At 39.9% G+C, this 10,572-nt stretch overlaps 1 protein-coding gene across 4 annotated transcripts in view; it reads left to right on the top strand.

Moving 5' to 3' along the window:
• Positions 1-10,572, top strand: part of NTRK2 (neurotrophic tyrosine kinase, receptor, type 2) — a 562,954-nt gene that overhangs the window by 46,205 nt on the left and 506,177 nt on the right. For all 4 annotated transcript variants that reach the window (XM_006875883.1, XM_006875882.1, XM_006875885.1 and 1 more), the window contains exons 2-3: positions 6,359-6,433; positions 6,551-6,622. In XM_006875883.1, coding sequence (XP_006875945.1) covers positions 6,359-6,433; positions 6,551-6,622 — 147 coding nt within the window. The remainder of the gene's footprint in view (positions 1-6,358; positions 6,434-6,550; positions 6,623-10,572) is intronic.

Here is a 10,572-nt window from a genome sequence, read left to right as displayed (position 1 = left end):
CTTTCTGCTCCTGTAAAGATTTACAGCCTCAGAAACACTGTACAGGGTCGCTATGAGTCGGAATCGACTCCATGGTACTTAACAACAACAATATTCTTTTTTAACAAAAGAAATAGTGTAATGGCATACGTTGCTTTCTCCCAAGACCCATTCCTGGGGTAACCTTGCAATCTTCTTTATACTTAACATATATGTAATTGTAGTCTGTGTAGTTTTAAAAGTTCACATAAATGGTTGTATGTGTGTGTGAGATATAGAGATCTAGATAATTTTATTTATTTTCTTACTTAGCATAGAGCTCTCTTTCAGCTTAAACATATGGATATGATTCATTCCAACTTACATCTTTACCACACCTTTTTTCCCTCCTCTTTCTGTATTGATAGACACTTGACTTGTTTCCAACTTTTGCCTTTTACAGTATTACAGTGAATATTCTTGTATACATGTGTATGTGTGTGAATGGATAAATAACTAGAAGTAGAATTGCTGGGGTCAGAAAGTGTGCCCATGTATGATTTTCCAGAATATTGGTAAATTGCTCTTCTAAGTGGTTATATCAAGTTAGACTTTATCCAACGATGTAAGAAGGAAATTCCCCACACACTTAGAGAACCCTTTATATTGTCACACTTATAAATTTGCCAATCTGAACAACCATTGTATGTCATTGTTTTAATTTCCATTTCCAGATCCCTCCTTGATTGAGTAGACTGCTCTACAAAGGGTAATTTGGGAAGCTGTGACCCTCTCCTCATATACAAGTCATTAACCAAAGCGGTTATATCAAGGCTCATGATGACTCCTTTTGTATCAGAGTAAATGTGTTCCCCTGGGATTCCAATATCTGATTTGAGGGGTATATCTTTAGGCCTTTCTTCCAAGACATCCAAACTCCACCTCGGTCTAGTGCATTAACTCTTTGCAGCAGCCATTAGAACATGCACTCTTAACCCTAATTCCTAGCCTCCACCCTTGATTTTCTTTTCTTTATTTTTTCTATTTTTATTTATGTTAACTCATTGTAGCTTATTGAATACATCTGGGCTGTGCATATATTAAATATACGATGAAGAGTAAAGAAAATTAAACTGAAAGAAAAGTTAAAAACAATGATTTGAGCCAAAGATATTGACTTACACATGAAGGTGACAAGAATGAGCCAGTGAGCTGAAGAGTTCTCAGGCAACTTCAGAACAATGACAGCTGCCATAAGTCAGCAGTAAGAAGGGGACAGGCTCACCAGGAAGGCCTGACTGTGACCCCAAAGGTTACCTTCCCCACATTATCTACACTTTTTGCTGCCAAGTGCATGAAAGCAGCATTAGGATTTAGGGCTCTCTGGAAGGCAGTTCTTTTTGTGAGATAATTTAGAAGGCTGAGGTCACTGTGGTCTCTCTAGAAAATGTTAGGAGAATGACAATCTTGGAGAAATGTATCTAAAGTGTGATAATTTTGGAACATTTCATAAAAAAAAAACTAGTTATTGAAAATTGTTATTTCCTTCTCCATGTGTGGTGGAAGGAGAGAAGGGAACAGATCTTTCTGTATGTCTGCTGAGTGCCAAGCCCTCGGAGAAGGGGTGATGGGGCATGCTAGGGAAACATCTTCCATCTTAGAAGTGGCTTTCCTAAGTAACAGGCAGTGATATTTATGTGGGTCCCTATTTAACTATTTCCATTGGCTTAATTTTGTTTCCTTGAAGCATTTGCTTATTTTATTCTTTAAACTGATTTTCTTTAAAAAAAAAAAGTGTGCCTAAATCCTTCTACCATACGTTTTGTCATCACCATCATAATTATTATTGTTATTGCAACTGGATTGAAGGGACCTTTAGAGGCTATATCTTCTCCCCAATGGATTAATCTTTGTTTTCATTTCCAGCTCATGTTGAATCAGCAGGACTGTATATATGTTTTTAATATCTGAATTAGAATATTAAAAATACAATAACATACATGTATTATCTTATACATATGTATTATGTAATATTATAACTGGGGTCTTGGTGTGGTGCTGTGGGTTAATGCTCCAGACTGCAAAGCCATTTGAACTGCAAGGTTGGTGGTTCAGGTTCACTAGCTGCTCCTTGGAAATCCTGTTCAGGGTCACTATGGGTTGGTATTGAATTGATGGCACTTAACAACAACATGTAATATTGTTAAGTGCCATTGAGTTGGTTCTGATTCATAGTAACTCTCTATAGGGTTTTTGAGGAGCAAGGGTGGGTTTCAACCACCAGATTTTCAGTTAGTGTTGTTGTTAAGTTCCATCAAGTCAGTTATATTGCATAGCAACCTTGTATAAGGTTTCTGAGGAGCAACTGGTGAGCTTGAACCACTGACTTTGTGGTTCAAAACAACTTTTCAGTCCAGCTCATTAACCCACAGCACCACACTTCTTTCAGTTAGTAGGCCCGTGCTTATTTTACTGTGCCACAACAGGACTTATGTATGGTGTTGTTAAGTGAAAAATCAGGACTTGTTTCAGATATTCTTTTATCCTCTATAAGATTTAAAAAAAAAAAAAAAAAAGTAGTGCTGCATGATTATGCACTGGACTGCCGGGTAATTTTGAACAGCAAGGACGGCACTTCAAACCCACCAGCCGCTCCTTGGAAACCCTATACAGTGTCGCTATGAGTTGGAGCTGACTCGACTGGCACTTAACAACAATGGTCAGGTGGGCATCACTGGGTAGTTCTAATATATATACAGTTTTGAATTTTCATCGGACCATTGTGAATAAAATGTATGACTCATAAATATGTTAAATCGAATACACTGGTTCTTTCAAAAAGGAAGGGGGAAGGTAATCCTAGCACAACTTTCTGAAGTGTTGTTTGGCCATCCGTCTAGCCATCCATCCATCCATCCATCCATCCACCCTTCTATCTATCCATCCATATCCAGCCTTGCATCCATCTTTCACCCTTTGCGTACCTCCTTTGGCAAGGCACTGTGGTGTGTATTTGAAATGATAAAAAAGAATCTAATTATTTTCAAAGAGGTTGTGATGTAAGAAGATTGGTTAGACAAGTACTCAAATATAGCTGTAGTGCAATAAATTGTTGTTTGTTGTTAAGTGCCGTCGAGTTGCTTCTGACTCATGGAGACCCTGTATAGAGTTTCTGAGGAACTAGAAATTCTATAAATGGAATGATAGCTTGAAATGTTTTAAATATTTTTTGTGCAAGTATACATAGGCAAAGAAAACATTATAACAGCTTCTACATGTCCAATTCAGTGATACTGATTCCATTCTTCAAGTGTGCTATCATTCTTTTCAAAATTATTCCACCACCATTATCTTAAACTCACTGCCCCCTCTTTGAGCTCACATAGGTAATCCCTCAAAAGAGCACAGTGCTCAAGGCAGGTGCACTTTACTATTAAGATAACAATGGTGATCAAGTATCAATCCTGTCCACTCTGTATTCAGGGTTGTTAGGGACAGGCAACTTAGACATTGGCTACCTAAAAGGGGAGGCGGGGATATAAGGCACAAAGTGACTGGCTTACAAGTTTTCAAGAGGGAGTTTAGTTTCAGAGTGTGCAGGGGAAGGTTGAATCCCCACTGAATAGTTTTTACCTTGTCTAGATGGGTCTGGTGAAAGGAGATGGGGATAAGATTCTTATGATTCAATCGTGAATAATTGTTATCACGACTAATTGTGACTGTCACAACTGTAAAAGTAGAAGTTTTGTAAGAAAAAGGGGGGAGTAGTTAATCCCCCAGTCCAGGAAGAAAGGACCCTAGGACCATCAAGTGAGAAGAGCATGAATGGAATGCGGGGCCTTATCCTGAGAAGCAGCAACATCAGAGATGGAGGCAGAGATGAGGACATGGAGAGAAAGAGCAACTGAGGAATCTCAACTCATGGAAAGAGAGGGACTGAATGCTGGTGGCCAGGAGGTGGGCTTGCAGAATGTGTACATTGGTTGTTTAAATGATTATATATTCCTGAGTACTTTAGTGTACACACCCCCCCCAACAAAAAACAAAAAACAAAAAACAAAAAACACAGAGACTAGAAGCAAATACACAGAGGAGATTGTAATCATTGCAATGAAATGAGTATAAAACCAATGTTCTCCCACGCCAACTATCACTCAATTCACAATAAAAACTTAAAAGGATAACCATATGATAGTTTCCATTTAGTTTTTTTTAATGTTTTATTGTGAATTATGTGATAGTTTACATGGGAGAACATTAATTTATACATTCATTCTATCTTATATTGTTTTATTACCATGGTTATAATCCCCTCAATGCATCATCAACCAACCAAAGTGTATACCCCATAAGCCTGTCCCCCCCTAGTCATCAGCACACAGCCCCTCTCCCTCTCTGGGTCTAGAGTCCCTGGCCACTCCATCTCTCCACGTCATCATCTCTGCCTCCATCTCTGGCATCACTGCTTCTCTGGGTAGGGTCTTGCATTCTGCTCTTCTCCCTTGATGGTTCCAAGGGAGACTGCAAAGTCAATCACTCCCCTCCTTTTGCTACAAAATGTCCACCTTTACTTTTCCAACCCTTGCAGTCAGCCCTGATAACAATTATTCACCATTGTACCACAAGGGACCTATCTGAATTTCCTTTCATTAGCCCTGTCCAGACAGATTAGATGCTACTCAGTGGAGATTCTACTTTCCTCCATGCCCTCTGGATCTAGGCTCCCTCTTGAAAGCTTGTAAGCTAGTCACTTCTTGCCTTTGCACTCCCCATTTTGGGTAGCCAATGTCCAAGTTGCTCATTCCTGTCTACTCTGTGTATGGAGGGAGTGGGAATCATCCTTGCTGTAAAAATTTCTTCCCTCTTTTGAGCTACTGCATCCATAGCTGTAGGTCAAGTTCATCAAATTGTATCAGATTACTCTTTTTTCCCTCTTCCTTCTTCTTCTGGTTGAGCTCTGATCAATTATCCAGTCATTGAAGCTAGGCTAAGTGGATCTTATCTGCAAGTGTGGGTGTTCTTATGCATGTACCCTCTCTTATTATCAGCTGGACACTTCACTCTCCACTCTAGTCCTCTGTGGCTATGTCACTGACTCTGGGCCCAAGAGTCCCCAGGTCTTGCCATACTGCTGGCCGACCAGGTCTCCACCTGGGTTCACACGAGTCTATTAAACGTTGTAGGGCTTAGCTCGCAGCTTCATTGCTGCTTTTCCCTTACTTCCCCTTATTGGTGACAAATGTGGTCACCAATCAGAGTGTGTATTCCCATTGAGTCTTAGTCTTGGAAGGGGGTTTGTCCTGAGGGGACCCGACCACTTGGCTTGATGTCTCCTGGGCGAGCAACTTGCTTGTTCTTGTAGTAATCAGTCTGTCTGTCTTTATTTTTTGTTTTTTCCTGTCGGTCTTTCTAGTTTCCATTTAGTTTTGTGTTTGTATTTCTGGGGATTTATTGGTTGCAGGTGACATAAATCCAGATCAAACTAGTTTAGATTGGTGGCCTCTAGCCTCAGAACTAGCTAGATCCAGGACTTAAGTGGCATTTTCAGGTTTTGTTACTCTTCACATTTTTTTTTTTTTTTTAGTTCTATTTCCTTTTGACTTCATTCGTGGGCAGCATCTGGCCTATGATAACCTTCACGTTTGATCCCAGAGAAAGAGAGAGCCCTCTCTTCCTAGTGTCCATCTCTTTAATCATAGGGAAGGTTCTCATTGGTATATCTCAGGTCACATGCCCATCTTAAAGCCTACGATCTTGGACAAGGAGGTGGAGTTCTCTGTGCAGCCAGAGTCACCAGTTCACAGGTGATTAGGGAGGGGTTGGGAAGAGATGGGCTCCTATAGATAGTGCACTGTAGGATTTTTGAAATGTGGCTCCTCAAAGGAATCCTTGGTAGTGTTATTTGATGAAGGCATAGGAGGGGCTGCTGGACCAAAAAAAGAAAAGAGGGAGGAGAAAAAGGAGAAGAGGAAATCTACTTCAGTGCCCTCAGAGGTCAGAGTAAGGAGTAATTGTTGATCTTGGAATGTGAGGCAAGATGCAAATTTTGTGGCAAAGTGATGACGTCAGGATTCCTGTGTCTGTCACAATAAGAATGAAACACTTTGTGAGAGATAGTAGATGCATTTTCAAGTTAATTTCACCTCTGTGCACAGGGGAAGCAAACTGAGATTGTTAGTTGAAGTGTGGTAAAAGATTAGGAAAAAATTGAACCTGCCTCCTTGGTCAATTGTGTTTTCTTCTCATTCGTACTCAATTTTGCTTCCTTCACTGTATTAAAGCAAAGGTGGGGTCAGGGTGGGTGTGAGGGAATTGGCTCGGCCACCGAGGTGAGGTTACCCATTCTGCCATCTGTCATTGCCTTGCTGAGTCATTGATTTTCACTCTGTTTTTTCTGCAGTTACATTGCAAACCAGAAAAGATTAGAAATCATCAACGAAGATGATGTTGACGCTTATGTGGGACTGAAAAATCTGTGAGTATTCCAGGCTGGCATGTTTTCTCTCAGAGAGCTCTCTTATGATCAGTTTTGGTCAAGTGGGTGTCTGTCACCAGTTAGTTCTAATACATTTGTAACTGTGTGTTTTCATAGGACCATCGTGGATTCTGGATTAAAATTTGTGGCTCATAAAGCATTTCTGAAAAACGACAACCTGCAGCACATGTGAGTAAAACAAAAAGTTGTTTCTTTTGCTTCCTAGAATCCCATGTATTCAATATTTCTTTCCTTTGTTTATTTTCCTTCTTTTTCAACTCTAAATCCCCCTTTATAAAGTTAGTATTGCTGTGATAATAGCTGAAAAACATTAGCTTTGATTTTGTTAGATTTTTGAATAGCTTCAGAGTGGTACTTAGACAGCCTGTTTATTCCCTTTCATGAAATCCTGGGCCATTTCCATCTTGGACAGAGCAAAAGGCCAATGGCAAAGAATCTGATGTGAAAACTATGTCTTGGTAGAGTGTCCTTGATTCTTTCCCTTAGAATCATGACAGGTTCCCTGGACGACATCAAACTAGTAGAATTTAAAAAAAACTGAGTTGGCCTTAGTTTGTTTGGGAAACTAACAATCACTAAATGCTACCCGCACCCCTCCCACCCCCACATACATACAATAGACCTTCTCTGAACCTTAATTTTCCCAAAGCTGTCTATCACAAATTGATAAAAGTGAAGAAAGATTAGTTATGGGCACACCAAATGTGTGGTGATGGTTGTGTGGATTTCCCAGGCTGTAAATCTTTACTGAGGCAGAAGGCCTCATCATTCTCCTGTGGAGCCACTGGTGTCTTTGAACTATTGACCTTGTGGTTAGCAGCCCAACGCCTAACTCACTAGGACACCAGCACTCCTTCATCAAACATGTGTTGTTGTTGTTGTTGTTAAGTGCTGTTGAGTTGTCTCCAACCCATAGCAACCTTAGACACAATAGAAACACTGCCCGGTCCTGTGCCGTCCTCACAATTGTTTTTACCTTTGAGTCCATTGCTGCTGCCACTGTGCCAATCCATCTAGTTGGGGGTCTTTCTTTTTCAATAACCCTCCACTTTACCAAGCATGCTTTCCTTCTCCAGGGACTGGTTCCTTTTGATAAGATGTCCAAAGTAAAGACGAATTCTTGACATCCTTGCCTCCAAGGAGCAGTCTGCTTGTACCTCTTTCAATACAGACCTGCTTGTTTGTCTACCAGTCTATGGTACTTTCAATATTCTTCTCTTGCACTATACTCAAATACATGACTTCTTCTGTGGTCTTCCTTATTCCTTGTCCAACTTTCACAGGCATATGAGGCAATTGAAAATATCATGGCTTGGGTCAGGAGCCACCTTAGTCCTCAAACTGATATCTTTAATCTTGAACACTTTAAAGAGGGCTTTTGCAGCAGTCTCACTTAGTGCAATATGACATTTGATTTCTTCATTGCTGCTTCCATGAGTGTTGATTATGGATTTAAGCAAAATGAAGCCTTTGACAGCTTCAATCTTTTCTCTGTTTATCATGATGTTATTTATTAGTCCAGTGGTGAGGATTTTTCTTTTTTTACATTGTGATCCAATCCATATGGAAGGTTGTGGTCTTTGATCTTCATCAGTAAGTATTTTAAGTCCTCTTCAATTTCAACAAGCAAGGCTGTATCATCTGCATATAGCAGGTTGTTAACGAGTCTTCCACCCAACATGTAAACAATTGTTAAATATTATGCGCGGATTTCCCAATTCATGCTGACATGCTGTTGACTAAAATCAAATAGAAACATGGAAAATGGGAATTTTTAAGTTGTTTGATGCTAAATCATTTTAATTGATCCTATATCCTGTGAAATAATGACACTTAGCTAATAACATGTAGGTTTGCTTAGAGATTTCTGTATTAAACCGGGTATCACTTGAGTGAAGAATGTGTATGCATCAGTAAGGTCAGATTGGGGCCCCTCACCCTGAGTTTCTGCATGAGGATTATTGTTGTTGTTGTCAGCTGCTTGTTGAGTTGATTCTGACTTATGGGACTGCTCCATAGGGTTTTCTAAGCTTTCAAATCTTTCAAAACAGATTGTCAAGGCTGTCTTCTAAGGCACCTCTGAATGATCACTTGACATCAGTCTTCCTCTGGGTCTAGGAGATTCTCAGCATAGTGACCCCAGGTCCAAAGGAAGTACTCCACTCCTGGCATTCCTTTCTTCATGGTAGTAGGTCCCTCTGATCTCAGCTTGGTTGTTTAATTTTTTTAATTTAAATCTTTAATATTTCAAGAGTTTGACTCAAGATACAGCCTAAACCTGTGGTGTGTATCCTGCCTCATTAACATATTGCCTCTAATTTTGCCTCATGAATTTCATTTGTTGCTGCTGTTAAATAGTGTTGAGCTGGCTCCAACTCATAGTGACTCTGTATAGGTTTCCCAGGAGAGGTTGGTGGGTTTGAACCACCAGCCTTGTGGTTAACAATCCAGTGCTTATTCTACAGCGCCACACCAGGACTCCATCAACCTTATAGTGGTTACGATTTATCGCATATAGGATAATAACATCAGATCACAAAATGGAAGATAATTACATAACAATGAGAATCATGTCCCAGCCAAGTTGTCACACATTTCTTGGAGACACAATTCAATTTGTGACAGAGAGGTATTTTTTATTCCCATTTTATAGACATAGAAATAGACTGCAAGGTCCTTAAGACTTATTCAGGCTTACAGAGAGCAAATGGCAGAGTTATGGCTCCAGACCTCACCCCTCGGCCATGTTCTCAGAATACACATCTAGGAAATGAAATTTGTGCTGTGTAATTAGACACTGAGCATTTATCCTCTTTCTTTTCTTGGGGACAACAACAGTTCCACAACTGACTTCCGTCTCCTAGAGCAAATTGCCTGGACACTCTATGGAGATTTGTTGATAATATGGAAAAACTTCGTTTCCTGGAGCTAACGTCATGACTTCATATTCTGCAAGTGGCATTAAAACTGAAGTCATTTAAGAAATAAAGTCTGTAGAATTAAGATGTAAGACGTTCTGTAAAAATGTGATAAAACTCGAAGGAGCTTTATTAACACATTTGATTTAAATGCTTTTGGCATCATCTCTATAATTGGTTTGCCTGCACAAATCTGGTGTCTGCGTGGGCCTTGATAGCATAAACAAGAGAGAAATTGGGCAGAAGAAAAAGGCAAAATGCTCTAATGCAATCACTTAAATGTAATTAATGACCTCAATGGTTAAGTTCTGGTATTTTCATTATAGCTGAATTTAGACCTAAATTACTCAACAATCACTTTTTTGCTGGCTGTTTTACCACACCATTTTACTAATGTTGTGATATTTTTGGTGGAGTATGGTTACTTTTGGTTTTATTAAGAGCCTTATTAATTATTGTACTATATTTGTATTTTTTTCCATTTTCTTTGCCACGTGATATTTTCATGAACACCAAAGCTCTCTTATATATTTTTTCATGGTAATCTATTGTTGTTGTTGTTGTTGTCAAGTGCCGTCAAGTTGGTTCTGACCCATAGCGACCCTATATAGGGTTTCCAAGGAGCAGCTGGTGAGCCTGAACCGCCGATCTTGCAGTTCAAATGGCTTTGCAGTCTGGTGCATTAACCCACAGTGCTACACCAGCACTTAGTAGTGCGTGTTGTCAGCTTCATTTCAAAAGTGATTGCATTAGAGCATTTTGCCTTTTTCTTCTGCCCAGTCACTTCTGTGGCTGGTGGCACAGTGGTTAAGCACGTGCCTGTTAACTGATAGGTTGGCTGTTGGAACCCTCCAGTCACTCTACAGGAGGAAGATGTGATGGTCTGTTGGTTTAAAGGTGTTGGAAACCCTGTGGGGGCAGCTCGCCTCTCTCCTATAGAGTTGGAATTGACTCAGTGGGCATGGGTTTTATGGCTGTTCACAACTTAAATATTACCCAAAGAATTGGACACATTTTATACAGTTTCCCTTAAAAGTGAAAAAGTCAATCTGTGATCAAGCTGCACAAAGTCTATTGATATTGTTGTTGTTGTTGTTAAGTGCTGTCAAGTTGTTTCCAACTCATAGCAACCCTGTATAGGGTTTCTGAGGAGTTGCTGGTAGGTTTGAACTGCTGACCTTGTGGGTTAGTAGTTCAGTG

This window comes from Chrysochloris asiatica, unplaced genomic scaffold (genome assembly GCF_000296735.1).
Source record: "Chrysochloris asiatica unplaced genomic scaffold, ChrAsi1.0 scaffold00344, whole genome shotgun sequence".
Classification (NCBI taxonomy): domain Eukaryota; kingdom Metazoa; phylum Chordata; class Mammalia; order Afrosoricida; family Chrysochloridae; genus Chrysochloris; species Chrysochloris asiatica.
The sequence above is the reverse complement of the archived record's forward strand: the minus strand, read 5'-3'. Positions and strand labels throughout refer to the sequence as shown.